This window comes from Phalangium opilio, unplaced genomic scaffold (assembly GCF_054372755.1).
Source record: "Phalangium opilio isolate 3A_F unplaced genomic scaffold, DU_Popi_V2 ptg000070l_1, whole genome shotgun sequence".
Classification (NCBI taxonomy): domain Eukaryota; kingdom Metazoa; phylum Arthropoda; class Arachnida; order Opiliones; family Phalangiidae; genus Phalangium; species Phalangium opilio.
Window position 1 is genome coordinate 9244424 of NW_028324182.1, and position 16747 is coordinate 9261170.

The window sequence follows — 16747 nt, forward strand, 5'->3', positions numbered from 1 at the left end:
TAGACCCTATAAATCTTCAGAAATATATTAAACTGAGGTATTTATTTATTTATGAAGCTCTTAGTAACAGTCTAACATATTGCCATTCATTTCGGGTCGATTAATTTCAAGTTTTTCAAAGTTACTCATTGACGTTACTAAGAACGTGGGAAAATAATTTTTGTAAGTAGTTAAGTAGCTTGTCAGGTTCTGGAAGTTATATAAGTCTTTCAGAGTCGTTGGTTGTCATGGAAGTTACATAGCCTTTAAGATAGAAAGGCTTGTTGTCTTTAAAAGGACATTAAATATGTCCGAAGGTTACCTTGCACGATATTTATTTATTTGGCCTCGTTCCACGAGCTTATCATTCGTAATTTATAATTTTTGCCAGTGGAAAATTTTGGGATTAAAAAAGCGAACGCAAACAGTTTTTCTCTCGAATTAAAACCTATTTATAAAACGTGACCCCTTCCATCCATCTCTTAACTCTAGAAAAAAATCTCTCCCCGAGTCGCTAAAATATGTATTATCTGCCGTCATGGTTAGAACAAGTTACATCTTGAAATTCTTTTTAAAATTAAACCGGAGATACGAAAAGTTAGCTTAGCCAACAGATGACTTGATCTAAATCTGTCGGTTACGATTTCGCCTTAGTAACGCTCTTGGGCCAGACAAGCGCTTGTGATGGACTTAGCATCTATCCCTGTTCAAGTTTACCGAGGCGATGTTGGTCCTAGTAATGTCTATAGTTTCGCAAAACATATCTTCATTGACGTGGATATGTTGAACCATAAGAGGCTGCTCACATTCTTTCGCGTCATACCGATCCGCTACGCTAGCTACGTAGCAGATGTGTTCCATCAGGAGTCTTAGGAGATTATAGACACACCAAAACGGTTCAGTAGGGCCAAATATTAAAATTTTTATTGGTTTTAGGAAAATTTCCAAGCCCTGTGATATACAGGGATAAATTGAATAAAGTTGTTAAGTGAACAAATTTTATGATATAATCATTGAGGTGGACTTGTTTGATATAGTTAATGTCGGACATTACAATTCAGATTTGCAGATCAAATCAGTGTTTGCTGAAATCAATTTTAACCTCGGGTTGAAGTGAACTCTAATGCCTCTGAAATAAGTTGCAAGCACTGTTGTGAAATTCTAATGCAGTTTCAATACGGTTCAATAGAGAGTTTGTCCTTTTCCTAAGTAGAGCGTGGTATCTTTAGGTTAGTCAAAAAACTAAAATAGCTTCCGTTGTTTCTCAGTGGCGCGAAAGATAGTTGTTTTTATCGCCAACGTCGCGATCAAGCCTTCGCTGGCATTTTCGTGCGTTCTCGAACAAACATCTTCTTCAGTATTGTATTTCTCTATTTTTAAAAGTGAAAGCATTCTTCTTTGAGTCCAGAGTGTAGGCAGAGCGTTCTCGTATCATTTTCTTCATCGGAGACTCTGCGACGACAAAGTTTACTCAAGCGTGCGTTGTGACGTTCGGAGTTTTAGGGTCTTATCTAAAACAAACGGCCCATATGCTCGTGTACAAGCCAACCTCCGTTTTTTGAAGTTCTACCTCAGAGTCATTTTGCCTGCATGTTCTTTTAACTAATACACCATGAATTCAATTAGATCCGCAGTTAAGTAGTTGAGGCGTATCATTGAAGTAATTAATATACATTTGGACGTGACGCCTGTTGCTTGTTAAAGGTTGAGAAATACTCTACATTCTGATAGAAATAATGAGCCTTAAGGTGTACCTACCTAAAATTAAATGTCGAGAAACTTAGGGAGAGAAATTTCGTCACCAAATTTTTTTCTCTTATTGTAACATTGAAAGCTACTGGTTAGAGAAAGACATAAATTAGCGTGACGTTCTCAAAGTCCCCGTGTTTTTTATTTTTCAGCAAATATTTCTCGCGATTAGTTATACTTTTTCGCAAACTTCAAACCACCTCCAAAGATAACCGCAGCCATTTTTTGTATTTCCAAATATGCAAAAACTGTTGTTGTGATTTTGGTAGATATGAAATAATGCTGTTGAGGAAATTATAATACTTTCGTGTTGATCAACTTCTAACTAGGGTTAGAGTTCCGTTGCGTCACGTGGAATTGACAAAAACAAAACAAAAAATTTAACGGGCTGAAACAGATTCGAGGTTGAACTATAGCACTTTTCAGGCAGCGTCTATCCGTGCCCGTGGTGCTCGCTCTCTCTAGGTTTATTTTTAAATCGTGTCACGCGCTAGTGAACATCTCTGTGTGTGGAAAGACACCTCATTTACATTTGTGGAAGCTGTTATTCCCTCCCGCTCTTTTATATTTCCCGCTTTCTCATTCCAAAAAATCTGGTGATAAAATAATATCAACCTTTTCGGGTTTACTTTCCAATACGCCCGGTCTAACCATACCGTTCTCTGCGCCTCGTGACGCGTTAGGCCACGCGTATGTATCTATTCTACATGAATACATAGAAAAATTGAAGTCGGTTCACTATGGATCGATATTTGATGCAGTTTTTCGTGATACACCATAAATAGCGTCCCTGAATGCACCAGGGACATGTGAAATATAATTTTACTATTTATTATATTTCCGATTAAAAGGATCAAAATTCATATCGTTTATGACCTTTGAGATAATATTAATCCCTTTTAGTTGCGAGTATTACTAGGGAGATGGTAGTGATATTTTAACAAATTATCTATTTGTTGGTTATTATCAAAAAACCGATCCTTGTTAAAAATAATAATAACAATACTAATACTATTTTTATACGTTTACGTCATTTATGGTATTGTCCCCACCGTTGCTCTATCAATTCTCAAAGCTTACTGGAAGTTTTATTATCGTTAGACGCGGAAAACATTTTAGATATAATCAGTTTTCAAGGGTTATCACGATAAATTATTTGGAAAAATTTCATTTCAAAGAGAAAGACTTCGTTGCTATAGTAGAAACGTTCTCAAATTTATAGCAGGGAGGTATCATGTTCGGCGACCCGTTTGTCCTCTACCTACAGGCGCCGGTAAATTAATTCGTTTTTATAATTTGTTATTGCGTACTTTGTTTTGTTTTTCTACGGGCCACTAACCATAAACACAGATAGAGTAAATGGAAACTAAAATACATTTTAAGTAATGATGATAACGCAAAATTTTAAATGTTACTATTAAAACAAAATATCGATGCAGTCCGTTCCGTTTTCATTTTGATATTATACGTCAAAAACAAAGGCGGCGGTTGGTTTTACTACTAACCAAGTCTTATCTGAGTTATATCTTTACCACTACATTGTACCTCAAAGTTCAGTGAATTCTTGATAAGGCAGAGGAAATATTAAACCAATTTCAAATTTCTTCCGTTATGGCAGCGGCGAAGGTAGTGGCAAAGAATTCATACAACCAAGCGATTTCTAATATACTAATTAACAAAAAAGAAAAAGAGTTTAGAATTAAACTCAAGAGCATATTCTAGGTTATTAATTATCCTTTCATTTATTTACATTATTACAGGTCAGAAATCGTGAGCATCTATTGGCCCATCAGGACACTAATTCCTTACTGACGGAACCAGAAAATACTTTGACGTCAGGGGTAAAACGAAGAGATAAGGAAAGAGCTCAGGTAATTCTATATAAGGATTAGAAGTTTGAAAGTTTAAGACTTGAAAGGTTTTTCTTTTTTCCGGTTTGTGTTACAGAGGCCCCTTACGCGGTATCTACCCATTCGAAGTCAAGATTTTGATCTTCGCCAACACGTTGAGTCAGCGGGTCATCAGATTGAATTATGTCCTCACGTACGAGTTGACGCCACGAGTTGCAGGGGCTACTTGCATAAACTCGGTGGCAAATGGCATACGTGGAAAAAAAGGTGGTTTGTCTTTGACCGGGTTAAGAGAGCTCTTATTTACTGCAGTGACAAGAGCGAGACCAAATTGAGAGGGATTGTATCCTTTCAAGTAAGCGAAGATTGTTTGCCATACACACAAGTACTTGGGCAGTTTTGAAACGTCTATAATTATTATAGGCAATCGAAGAAGTTTATGTGGACCACTTGCACTCGGTTAAGAGCCCTCACCCACAAGCCACATTTTGCATGAAGACATACGATAGAGTCTACTATCTAATGGCACCCAACCCTGAAGCCATGAGGATATGGGTGGACGTTATCTTTACCGGAGCTGAAGGTTATCTGGAATTCCTGGCGGAAGGTGAACAGTGAACGGTAAAGAGGCGCGAACGCAAAATACTCCAAAATCAAAAGGGGTAAACAATTGCCATCAAAACTGTAAATGAACTACTAAACTAAAAAACGTTTCATCTCATAGATATTTCTGTTGAACTGCCCAGGACCGCAAAATCCGCAATTAAAAAGCCAGTCATGAACTATATTGTGCAAATATATGCAATTATGAAAGATACAAGGGTTGTGGCAATTTTTATGAATTCATTTCAATTGCATTGTAAATATGTTTTTACATCGAGATGATGGACAGTTGCTAAAATGTTTACACCATCTGACGTGTAGCTGTAATTGTGAAACGGTTTAAGATGAAAATCTTGTCTTCGCTCGCTTAAATAATCACTAACTTAAGGGGAAACAAAAGAAATCCAAGACTCTGGGATAAAAACTGTTAACTCATTTCGTCATAAAGGTGCTATCTGTAGTTTTCATTTTCAATTAAATAATTAAAAAGAGACTGATATTTCAAATTAAAATACAAATCTTCATCAATTCTACTCGCTTAAATTATGACACGAACTTCAAATTATATATAAAAGAAACCCCAATCTATTTTCTAACTGTCACCCATCCAATTGTCACAAACATTTTAAAATCCCAGATTCGAAAAAAAAAATAAGAGCGTTGCTGATTGTAAATGTACCTATATTATAATGTCGTACATCTCTTTAAGTGTTGTTTTTAGCTTAATAACTTTTGAACAAGGGCGGAGCGTGATTTGTAATAACTACTAAAATAAATGGGCCAAATTTAATTTTGTGCCTTCATCAAATTCATATTTACTCACTTAACGAAAAATAGCGCCTTAAAAACCTCAACTGAAAATTTAAAAAAAAATAAAAATAATAAAATCTATTTAATTTCAAGATAAAAAGAGTTCCACATCATAGAAGTATATTTTTCAGATAACGTGTAAATTTAAACAGTTATTAAGAAATAACTTTATAAGCACCCCCATGAATTACGTGAATACCACCACAGAAACAAGGAATAATATTAAATGATATCAAGGTCTGATCTTCATTTCTTATAATCAGGATAATCTTCTGTATCCTCTATTATTACTCCATGTTTGTTGTAAAATTCACAATGTACCTTTTAAAAACTGTACGCGAATTTCTACTCTGCCCTAAACAAAACATTTTCTACTAAGCTTAGATTTCATAAAAAACTAAGAAAAAAGTGGCAGCCTATAGCTTTTATATGTAAAGAAATACCTAGAAATAGTATATAGGATATCTTTACAACAAATTTAACAAAAGTCTTTATATAAATGGAGAAAAAAGTATTCATATATACTAATTCTATTGTCTATAACAAAATTTTTAATAACGAAAAAAAAGAACTCGTTTTTTGCTTCACATATCATGTTTGGTCAGTATTTGGTGTTTAAGAAAAATAAAACAAAAAATCCTTAAAGTGACTAACGAAAAAACTGCCTAATTTTGTTTAATTTTTCCTAATTAATTAGTTTTAAATTTCTTAGACTATCTAAGAGTTACTTCCGAAGGAGTATCGTTAATTTCCTGTTCTGGTTCTTGAAGTTCAGCCTCAGTAAGTTGAAAAACGAAATATTCATATAATAATGTAATTGACTTAACCAGGACGTGCATTTTCCAAAATCAGGTCAAGAATGTTTATTTTTTTAACTATAGTATTTGGTATACTTAAATTTAATGACCCAATAATTGTAAATTCACATCCTGGTTCCTTAATATCTATCATCCTAGCTACTAAGCCAATCTTACAATGGTCTGAGTAGATGGGGATAAGGCGAACAAGCACGAATTATCCTCACACGATTGTAACTCACAAACGAATCGGCCTTTATGTTGACCACATTGGTCGTCATTTAAAGTCGATTTTCCTGACCAATCTAACTTTGAGGGTAAACTGCAACAGTCTTGGGTGACAACCAATAAAACGGGACGAATTCGATTTCGCGGATGATCCTTTTGAAAGTTTCAAAATTGAAACGACACGTAACCATTAACTACACTGGTCAAAGTCTAATATAATAGCAAACCTTAAAAATAATTTTTCCAGACGAAATTGGAATGTAAGAAGGACAGTAAAAGAAGCCCTCAGAGTCGGGGACTTTAGCGTTTCCTTGTATTAGAACGACGTGTTTAACGTGATCATTGATTACGAAACAACATGATCGTTTCAAATTTGGGACTAAAGCCGTTTGCAATCTGGTATTAATCGCGCCGCTATCCATATCCTAATTGGTAATCGAAACAGTTCGTTCTCGCTAATATTTTTTTATAACTTATAAATTACCCTAAATTCTGGTAATTCCTTCAAAATAATTGTCGAAATTTGAATAGCTACAGTCCTCCACATGCGGTATAGTAAACTATCGGGTGTATGAAATTCGCGAATCGCTTCTTGTATGGCCGAAAATGGTATTTTGACAACCTGTTCGTTATCACGAATTAATTGAAATAATTTCATTTCAGGAAAAACTCGATTTTACAATACCGTGACTTCAGTTTCAGTGGTAGCTCGGGTTAAACAGGGTTTTCTGGTCAAAGTCCCCATCATACCGAGGACATTTCCAGTTGATAGGTAGTCCTCGATAGTTTCCGATTTCGTATTAGTACTTTCGAAATATTTAAAGGTATCAGTGTTTTGAATAATTTCGCATTCGTTTGGAATCACTGTCCCTGTAACCTAAGACTTTGGTTAAAGCTACGTCCATATTTAATCCAAAATAGCTTTATACTTTAACCATGCCCGAAATGATTATCATTAATCCATTATGCAAGTCTCCAATTTCACTAAGACGCGAGCATGCTCCATACTTTTCAATTGCCATGTGCTCCTGTTACTCGCGTTAATTATAAACATCAGCAAATTTCCCAAACCAAACCAAAAATGCAATATCTTACAAGAAGAAATCTGTACACACGTTTGTCCATCAACCAAGGAATTTTTCGAACTATTTCTCCTGGCTTTAAGTTTGAAGGTATCATATAAGGAGACTTGACAAGCGTTTGAATTTCATTGTCAATTTTCTAAAAATTCAATTTTAGTTTAACCATGCGTAATATTTAGACTGAAATTTAACCTAACTGTCGACAACAAAACGTATTCTCTTTCGCCCAACAGAGCTTCATCAGCTAAAACGTCAAGAGTATCTAGCGCGTCATTTAGGACATGGCGAGCCGCGTATCTCGTTTTTGCCGCGACAACGATTTCGGGGTGAAATCTCTGGATCTCTGACATTTCTTTCATGACCTGTTTAGCGGGCGAAACTATTTTTAAATAAAGTTAAACATATTTTCTAGGGTGTTTGTCAAAATGAGTCAAACCGCCAGTCTCCTTTCGGTAAGTCTCGATCGAACTTGATCGTAAACGTCTCCGTGAGGACAAAATTCCGAAAGCTTCTTTTCAATCTCATTTTGGATGACGACAAATCCACGTCCAATATCGTAAGACGTGAAAATTCCCGAATGATAATAGCTTCGGTAAACGCGCACCACGAGCTTCCCAATTGGCTATTGAAAACGTTAAGTCATGGCTGGCCACTTACGTTTCATTTCAGGTTTCTTCTAACCTTAGTAAGAGCACCAAGTCGAAGAAGTCTCAAAAGCATGACGCATTTTGCCAGCAAGACATAATACAAAGCACCTTTCGATTTTGTCTGGGTTGACACAACATACGCCACTAAATTCAACCCAATGACGGGGAACGAAAGTAGATCGAATCGGTTCCATGATTTCGACCAGAACATTTTCCAGCCAATAGCGTAGAGCTAAATGACATTACGATTTTGCACAAGTACTTTCTAAGGGTCAATTAGCAATTACTTTGAATAGGACGTGAAATACGAAGTATATCAGACAAGACCATTGTAGAATTTCTATAGTATTGTGATCCGGCACGTCAACTTGGTCTAATTTGATCATCAAATATAATTCGTACAGTACCAGGGAACTGCTCGAGATCAAACAAAATGCTTTTAAACTACGACTAGCGTAATGACTGACGTATTTCCACGCGAAATGGCGGAAATTCTTTATCCCAATTGAATTCGCAATTCGAAGGTTGTCTTCGTCGTCATTTTCGTCGGCTTCCAAAAGCGAAGATCCATGATTTTGACGGTCTAAGCGTATTTTTTGGAACACATTTGCGAACGCTGTTCTCTAATAATAATTACAAAACCCTGCTTTATGACAAATAACTTAATTAAGAAGAATACTACAACTAACCACAAATCTATGGAACCAAGATAGTTTCATTGCTTTCTTCAACGCTTCAATTTCTATACCACTATTTATGAAATCATATGAGTTGTAAGTCATTACAACAACAACCCTCTTCAAAATGTACGCCAGTTTATGACTTAAATATGCCGGCATGTGTAAGTATACCTCTGTCCTTTATCGGTCGCAATTTTGTTCAAATTAAGTAATGTCTTAAAAGAACGGCGTTCCAATAATCCCCGATCAAAAAGGCGCTCTAACCAGACCTTTAAAGGTTCAATGCGAATTCACAACCGATTCCTTGAATTTTCCAATACAAAAAGAGTCTAACCCTTTCCGCTTTGCTTATCCTTTCCCTGATTTCCATGTTCAGGATACTCTTTTCTAAATCCGTCGTTATCTCTCGATGGTTTTGAACAACTCTCGCGATATCTTCATTGGTAACATCCTTAATAAAATATAAGGATATTGTAAAATTTCGTCATCGGATTTTTTAGATGCGGTTACGAACATCCGGAAGTTTCATATTGGCATAAGGATCACGTATCGAAGTTCTCTTTTCGATCCAACTAAAGTTGGCGTTGGATGTGAAATAATCCATTCGTTGTTTTTGAATTGATTTCTCAATGACGTGGCGTAAGTGAGATACTGCCTTCGCTACGTTAACTCTCGTGATTAAGTTAATACGAAGCATTCCTTTTCAAAAATAATTCCATTAGACTTAACTATTAGTTGGAGAAACTAGTACCACAATCACCAGTAAGATTCAAAAGGGGTCTCAAGGTAAGAGCATTTACAAGTAGCGTTAAAACAACAACGCCCGACAAATGAATAAAAATCTACAAATTATATTTAACGTTGTAGTTTTTGATCGATATAATATACGGTATTAAAGTTCGACACCTTTTGACCTGGGTCCCTTGTGACAGGATGAGAGTCTTTGGCAATGGCCAAAGATAAAGCAAGCCCGACTGCTCCGCGAAGCCCGCTCCATATGAGAAGAATAGCGTTTCTTAAAGGCAAACCATAACCGCTTTTGGTCAAAATTGGACTGAATACAGCTACCATCAGGGCTCTAAGGTATTAAGTAACATATACGCACTAATTAACGAGTGAAGTTATTCATCAGTATGTACCTAGATAAAATTGTTCCCAAGTATGACGCGAAAATTAGTATCCAATCGCTCTTGTCAATAAACTTGCTGGCTTGTTCCGAAATAACAATTCCGACTGTCAGAAATATCAGAGTTTCAGCTAAGTATGATAGCAGCGACCAGAATCTAGCGCGAAATCATGTCAGTAATTTTTCAAAGAAAATAGTTGAAGTTTGCAACTAACAGTTCTACTTTACGAACGACTTCGGGACTGATACATGACTTATGGGCGCTAAGGATCAGTCCCATTGTGGTAGTAGCTAAGACACCGGAAGTTCCTAAGATAACCTCAGCCACGAAGTAAGTTCCGTAAGCCCCAGCGATTATAAAGGCCGTTTCTCCAATCGCGTCGTTATTGACGTACGACAAACAAAGCGCTGTCGCTTTACCGAATAAGTAACCGGAAATGGGGCCTAACAAGGTTAGCTTCAAGACGTACAAAAAGACCAAAAATCCTATATTAAAAGTTTATGGGGTGTATAATTTTTGGAACTCTGCAATATTGGTGTGTTTACCGACCACTAAATGTCTCTTGCGATTCGTTAATGCGAAGAAATATTTCGAAGAGAACTACACCAGTTCCGTCGTTCAGAAGAGATTCACCTTCGATTAGTGTTGTTAAATCGGTCGGAGCCCCAATTTCTCGTAATAGAGACACTACGGCTACCGGGTCAGTCGGGCTCAATATGGATCCAAACATGAAAGCGACAGACCAACTCCAATTATATTGCCAGTACAAGTATTTGGAAAAGAGGGCCGTTATCCCAGTACAGAAGACTTGAAATGCAATTAAAATTTAACCGTAAATTTGATTTAACCTTCGTACAACGTACCAACGCCGGGACCAGATAGCAAAAGACATTGATACACGCTATGTTTAAAGGTATGAGCGTCCAATGAAAATGCCGAGTTAAACAACAATATGGGTAGAAATATACGCAATAGCAAATGAGGGTTTATTCTAGTAAAGGCAGTCAAGTTGTTGAAATACTCGAATCTCCCCGATAAGAAGCCGAAGAAAGCCCCGATGACGAAAAGAGCCACAGTGTAGTAAATTCTATATGACTTCAATAGGCAACGAACCGCGGCTTGATAGCAAAGTAGTTGTTGTCGAAAGTAAAATATTTTAAAACGAGTCTCTTACTAAACGCTTACCACCTGCCAGAACACAAATAACCAAGAAAAGCATAGTTGGGCCTGGATTTTCGTGTTGAGATGCAGAATTGAGGAGGCCTTTTGAGTCATTCATCGTAGAGTTTAAAGAAAGCGCCGCTGCATCGATGGAAATCATCAAATCCATTTTAACTTTTAAGCCTAACCGAGAATTTAAACAGATTTTTTTAATATAGAAGGCTTATTAAAATCACGAGATATATTTATCATACTAAATTCACGCTCTTATGTCACGAGTGCAGACTTGGTTTTATCAAGTTAAGAAACAAATAATAAATAAATAAATAAAATAAAATTGGCTTTATAATATTGTCTAATTTAAAGCTACTAACGAGAGGCCATTCATTCGGCGTAATCAGTGTACACACTTTATCTTTGGCTATACTAAAGAAATGATACGTATTCTTGAAATATCCTAATGCTAAAATGATAACACGAAAACCGTACAAGGAATTTGAGAGTTATTAGCTCCTTGGTTATTTATTATACGACCAACTCTTAAATTCTTATAGGAATTAATAAAAATTAATTAAATCTAGTATTTTTTGGGAGAAAAATTTTGATTAATATTGCGTCATTATTAAGGAAACATTATGTTCGAGCATCGAAAATAAATATCTAAATTCTGCAAGGTTAACAGGTTGCAGAAAATATGAACTATTCCAATGTACGAGCAATGTTGGCGTTGAACTAAAATCAGTATGTTGCAGCTGGACGAAAAAGCAGACTCCGCGAAAGGAATCTCTATTTTTGCCTACTTCATTTACTAGTACTGTACGTTGCGTATTCAGTCACTGTTAATGCTTGTTAACAATCCTACACTTTCAAATATTAGCTTGTATCCTCATTAGTGAAACCAAAAATAAATAGGATATCCTATTTATTTTTGGTAAAACTGACGTTTTTCCAGCTGAATTTACACTTAACCGTGTAACAATTTCATTTCCACTATTAAAATTTTAATGTTTTCCCCACACCGATCAAATTGGAACATTTTTATTCAAAGGTATGTTCAATCTGAAAAATGTAGTTGTTTTGTTTTCGCTTTATTCTTTGGGAATTGCACTGAATCAAATAATGAAAGTTTTTGTTGTACTTAAGGTTATTGAATATGAATAAGATCTTCTTGATTCTCGGGATTTGCTTTATCGCAACTCTCATGTACTTTGAGGGATCAAGAATAATCTACAATCAGAGTCCTAAGCCTTGGGAGATAGAATCGGATTTGAAAGAAATATCATCAGCCTTGAAAAAATTGTTGTCAGAGTTCAAAGAAATAGAATCAGTCTTGAAAGATATAGAACCAAAGTTGAGAGATATAGAACCAAAGTTGAGAGATATAGAACCAAAGTTGAGAGATATAGAACCAAAATTGAGAGATATAGAACCAGACTTGAATGAAGTAGAACCAGACTTGAATGAAGTAGAACCAGACTTGATTGAAGTAGAACCAGACTTGAAAGAAATAGCCCCGAATACGTTTGTATATTCTGCTTTCCTGGAAACCAGGATGGGTGCCCCTTATGTACGTCTCATAGGAATGGCACCCATTGCTTACGCGAGAGGACCTTCCTACCACTTGCCAAAATGTTACCTCATTTACAAAAGCTCTGTAAACAACACGGACAAATTACTTGAAACGAATGAAGTCCAACTCTCCATTGATTTAATGCCGGAATATCAAGGTAGAAGCATAGCCGGTTCCTTCTTCCAATGTGGTTTAAAAGGTGAAATTAATTTCGAATTAATTAACCCGATTAAACTAGTAATGCCTTATAAGAATGAAAAAATTGAGATACCGGTAAAGAAGATAATAAACGCGGATCAAATAAAGAAAAACTTGTCCGTGTGCGTGAGACCATTTTTTGGACCATACAACGACATAAGACAGCTAGCAGAGTTTTTAACTTATTATCTGATTATGGGCGCCAATCATTTCGTTTTTTACGATTATGAAACAAGTTCTGAAGTCATAAATTATCTGAGGAATATCTCCGGCGTGTCTATGACAAACGCGAGTTTCCCAGTTGTGGAGATTTTACCGTGGAGCTTACCGAAGAACGTAGATGTCCACGAGCTCGGACAACTGACAGCTATCAACGACTGCCTTTATCGTCAAGCTAGCCGATACAAATACGTGGCCGTTCTTGACGTGGACGAATATATAGTGCCAAAGCAAGCTAATGATCTCCTAGAGCTTATAAAATTAAACGATTCAGCATCAGTTCAATTCAGATCGAGCTTTTTTTGCAAGAATAGCAATCATACTGAAATATCTCGCAATGATTTTCGAATTCTTAATTATACAAATCGGGAAAAATTCATTTTTAGTGCTTATTTGAGATCTAAATATATTGCTAAACCAAGTTTAATTGAAGAAGGAAGCTACCACTATGTCACAAAGTTTATCGGGACTACATCGAGAGAAATTGTAATAAATCCCAACGTGGCTTTATTAAATCATTACAGAGGTTGTAGAGAAAATCAGTCTCTTATACGAGATGAAAGTATTTTACGATTTAAGAATAAACTAATGAATGCTCCTGAAATTTCTGCGATAATATAGTCATTCAAATTCATTATGTGTTCATAAACTAATGAAATTGCTAACAGCATAATTAAATTTTGGATTGAAACCTTTATTCCAAATAAAATATAATTTAAGAAGAAAGCCTTGATATGTGTTTTGGGAAATATCTATTGTAATATATGCGATTTAAATAATCTTTGGTTGCACACTTATGACGTCACCCTGTTGTTATAGCTATGGCGTTGCACGCTATGGTGCAGGTGCCATTCACCATCGAGGTATTTTTTCCGCCAGACACGGTTATGATCTAATCACTGAATCAAACAGCGAAAGGTGAAAATATTTTTCCAAGATTAAGAATGGGATGAAGGTTAATTTTTTAGAGACAACGTTCTTCTTTGTTACTAAATCAGGCAATGTAGTAGCTGGCGTACACTTTCATATATTAAACGTTCAAATTCATATACTATTATAGTTGAAATCTATTGCTTTTAATCAAAAACAAGACTTGTTAATATTTTTCAATGAGCATATAGTTCCATTAATTTTCTGACACAACCATCTAAGATTCTTTGATCCTATAGTTTATCAACATATCTATACGAGATAACACGAGCCTGCTTTAGTTGATCTCCAAAAACGTTAAATTGAGCGTCGTATCCAATTTCTCGCAAAAATAATCTCATATACATATCCCTAGGGATGAGATTTCAGTTCGACGTTTAATCTGAAAGACTGAAGAACATTTCTTCTAAAGCTATGAAAAAGTACTCGATATTTTATAAAATAGTTTTTCTAATTTCTCTGTTCGGTCTGGCATTCTACGGTGCATTTTACGTGGAACTGTTAAATGCATTGGTCAAGAATAAACCGCCTGTCCCGTATTGGGAAGTGTCGATGTTGAAAATAGATGAATTTCAAAACATTTCATCAAACTCGTTTATTTATTCCGCGTATCTCGATACTCGAATGGAAGAACCGGTTGTTAAGATCATAGGGATTGGTTCACGAATCGTCACAAATGAAACTCTACCAAAATGTTTTCTGGTTTATAAAGAACCGAGAAACGATCCTAGACTGAAAGTGACAGTTGCCGTGAGGTTACGGAAAGATATTATAAACGACCATCACCATAGGAAGTTCGCCGCGGCTACTTTTGTTTGTAAATTAATTGGATATTTAAACGCGTCTATCATATATCCAATTAAATTAGTATTACAAGATGTTGGATCTCAGATGAAAGTCATCGAGTTACCGGTCAAAACATTGGAATATGATGGAATCAAAAAGAAAGATTTGACCATTTGCGTTCGGCCATTTTATGGCCCTTTTAAAAGTAAGATCTGGTCGACATTATTCTGGTAATTGTACTATAGGTCTTAACGTCTTTGTCTATAGATACCAGAAGCCTGGCAGAGTTTATGGCGTTTTATCGGGTCATGGGGGTCAACCATTTCGCCTTCTACGATTACCAAACGCGCGAGAACGTTAAGCTCTACTTGCAAGAATTACAGTACAAATATACAAATCAAAGCGCCTCAGTCACCATTGATATTTTACCATGGAAATGTCCAAAAAACCTAAACGTTTGGCAATACGGGCAAATCGCCGCTCTGCAAGACTGTATCTATCGCTATACCAGTCGTTACAAATACGTCATGCCCATTGACGTTGACGAATACATAGTTCCTAGGGAAAAATCTCACAAAAATATCCTTCAGATGTTGAAATCTTGGGATACCCCGAAAATAGGGGCTTTTCTTTTCAGAATGAGCGTGTTTTGTCGGCCTAAAATTCCCAAGGCTGCGCGCGTAAACCAACTAGGGATCGTTCATAGCTTGACAAGAGAGAAATATATTTTCCCTCAAATGAAGAGGTCAAAGGCTATCCTTAAACCTTATCTCGTCGTGGAAGCGGCTATACATTATATCAGGAATTTTACTCGCAAAAATTACAGACATTTGATGGTGGAATCAAATATGACATTAGTGCATCACTTAAAAGGATGTAGATCGAAGCAAGTGATGCGCGACGAGACAATTTTGAGAATTAAGGATTATTTTAAAAACCCGATGGAAATTCGTTTACTAAAAGAATTGTTTGGCACTTGAGTTATTCACAGTAAATTTGTTTTTTAAAAAGTATATTAATATTATTATTAAACTCAGGAATGATGAATATTATTTTATCAGGACGCCGTAAAACGAGCGTGTAATGGGAACGCAACCCTATAACTATTGATCAGATATTTTCCACCCAGAAATTTGGGTTGTTGCCATCTAGCATTGAAACTACATCTATTGACAAAAACTAAGTTAGATTTTTAATTGATTAACGGTAAATTAAGAGTGATGTGCAATAAAATGATTTTCGTAAAATTAATGAAAATAGACATTTCATGTAATCAAATTAAACAGCCAGAAGATGGCCGTATATTATCCGTCAGTTTTGAAAAACACTATAATAGACGTTTCAGTAGTGTTTATTTTAGTTTCCCAAATCCCTTATGACTCTTGACAATATAAATGTCACTTAATTAATCAAGGCCTATTAGTGAACCAGTCTGAGTACTTAAAAAATAACATTCGATAAACAAAAGTAACTTTCGAGGCTTATTCACACACCAACAATACGTTGCAAAAGCAAAATATCATAAAGTAGATTCCATACGGTTGAAATTGGTGTCTGATAGAGACGTAGTCGTCTCTAGATAACTAAGCCAAAGTCTTAATTCAGGCTAAATCAGGAGATGGTTAAGAAACCTAAGGGCAGTCCCTAAATGGGATCCTCTGGGCTCTTCCCGATCTCTAATTGAACTGAACATACTTATGAGTAGGCACAAAATTATAGCGCATTTCTGAAGCGTTTTTTTGTGTTTCTGTAGTAACAGCTTCTATAGGGAAACTCTCATACTTCTTGTTACGTCATCACTGGCGATCGAAAGAAGGAAAGATGGAATTCAAAGATGATTTTCAAGCTACTGACTCTATGGGAGTAAACTTTGGGAAACTTTGAGGGGTCAAGAGGGTAAAAGGCTTTGTAGGGTTTATAAGGGATTAGAATATCCGAGAATACGATTGCGAGTTTTGGGGAAATGGCGAACATTACGTAAGTCGTAGGAGGACAGGAAGCGAATATAAATTTCCGTACATTTTTCCCATCTCTCTCTAAAAGCAGCCATTCTTCATTCTTGGGGCGTAACAGCTACTAGCCGAGCGAATTTTAGCCCATTTACCTAAGTTCCCGAGAAAGTGGGCTTTCAATTTCGCATTATCAATTGGCGAGGGCCAAGAGCCACCCCTAAACACTCTTTCGATCCAACACCCTGGGCCCCAGACCGCCGCCATCCGGGGGCCATTCGTCACTGAACCCATTCTGAGAGCCGGATTCGACCCGTCACCCATTTTCGGATTTTCTTACTGAGCTAAAGAGGAAAAGGGGGAAGGGTAGAGAGAGTGTGTA

At 36.2% G+C, this 16747-nt stretch overlaps 3 protein-coding genes across 5 annotated transcripts in view; 1 reads left to right on the forward strand and 2 right to left on the reverse strand.

Moving 5' to 3' along the window:
* Nucleotides 1-4995, forward strand: part of LOC149661434 (uncharacterized) — a 29486-nt gene extending 24491 nt beyond the window's left edge. For all 3 annotated transcript variants that reach the window (XM_089842950.1, XM_089842951.1, XM_089842952.1), the window contains 4 exons: nt 3489-3599; nt 3676-3933; nt 4002-4240; nt 4303-4995. In XM_089842950.1, coding sequence (XP_089699076.1) covers nt 3489-3599; nt 3676-3933; nt 4002-4196 — 564 coding nt within the window. In that variant the 3' untranslated portion in view covers nt 4197-4240; nt 4303-4995. The remainder of the gene's footprint in view (nt 1-3488; nt 3600-3675; nt 3934-4001; nt 4241-4302) is intronic.
* A 63-nt stretch (nt 4996-5058) lies between these two features.
* LOC149661435 (sperm-specific sodium:proton exchanger-like) lies at nt 5059-7716 on the reverse strand. Its single transcript, XM_089842954.1, has 9 exons — nt 7535-7716; nt 7296-7460; nt 7112-7237; nt 6946-7044; nt 6702-6893; nt 6501-6638; nt 6244-6441; nt 5966-6169; nt 5059-5767 (listed from the first exon to the last, which is right to left on the reverse strand). Exons 2-9 carry the CDS (start codon nt 7455-7457, stop codon nt 5705-5707), a joined length of 1182 nt encoding a protein of 393 aa, XP_089699080.1. The 5' UTR covers nt 7458-7460; nt 7535-7716; the 3' UTR covers nt 5059-5704.
* LOC149661436 (sperm-specific sodium:proton exchanger-like) lies at nt 7716-10749 on the reverse strand. The gene is made up of 12 exons (XM_089842953.1): nt 10416-10749; nt 10102-10359; nt 9767-10037; nt 9565-9708; nt 9332-9503; nt 9186-9267; nt 8940-9124; nt 8760-8876; nt 8597-8694; nt 8435-8495; nt 8033-8368; nt 7716-7977 (listed from the first exon to the last, which is right to left on the reverse strand). Exons 2-12 carry the CDS (start codon nt 10280-10282, stop codon nt 7759-7761), a joined length of 1866 nt encoding a protein of 621 aa, XP_089699079.1. The 5' UTR covers nt 10283-10359; nt 10416-10749; the 3' UTR covers nt 7716-7758.
* Nucleotides 10750-16747: the final 5998 nt, after the last annotated feature.

Bases quoted from the DNA above. Each gene is read 5' to 3' on its own strand.
- LOC149661435 (XM_089842954.1), bottom strand. From the start codon at position 7,457: ATGAAAGAAATGTCAGAGATCCAGAGATTTCACCCCGAAATCGTTGTC. The intron at 6,639-6,701 runs GTATTGTAAAAT...GATAACGAACAG, and splicing joins CCACTGAAACTGAAGTCACG to GTTGTCAAAATACCATTTTC. The intron at 5,768-5,965 runs GTAAGATTGGCT...CAACTTACTGAG, and splicing joins CCCCATCTACTCAGACCATT to GCTGAACTTCAAGAACCAGA.
- LOC149661436 (XM_089842953.1), bottom strand. From the start codon at position 10,282: ATGTTTGGATCCATATTGAGCCCGACTGACCCGGTAGCCGTAGTGTCT. The intron at 9,709-9,766 runs GTTAGTTGCAAA...ATTTCGCGCTAG, and splicing joins GTCGTTCGTAAAGTAGAACT to ATTCTGGTCGCTGCTATCAT. The intron at 9,125-9,185 runs GTGATTGTGGTA...ATTTTTGAAAAG, and splicing joins ACCCCTTTTGAATCTTACTG to GAATGCTTCGTATTAACTTA.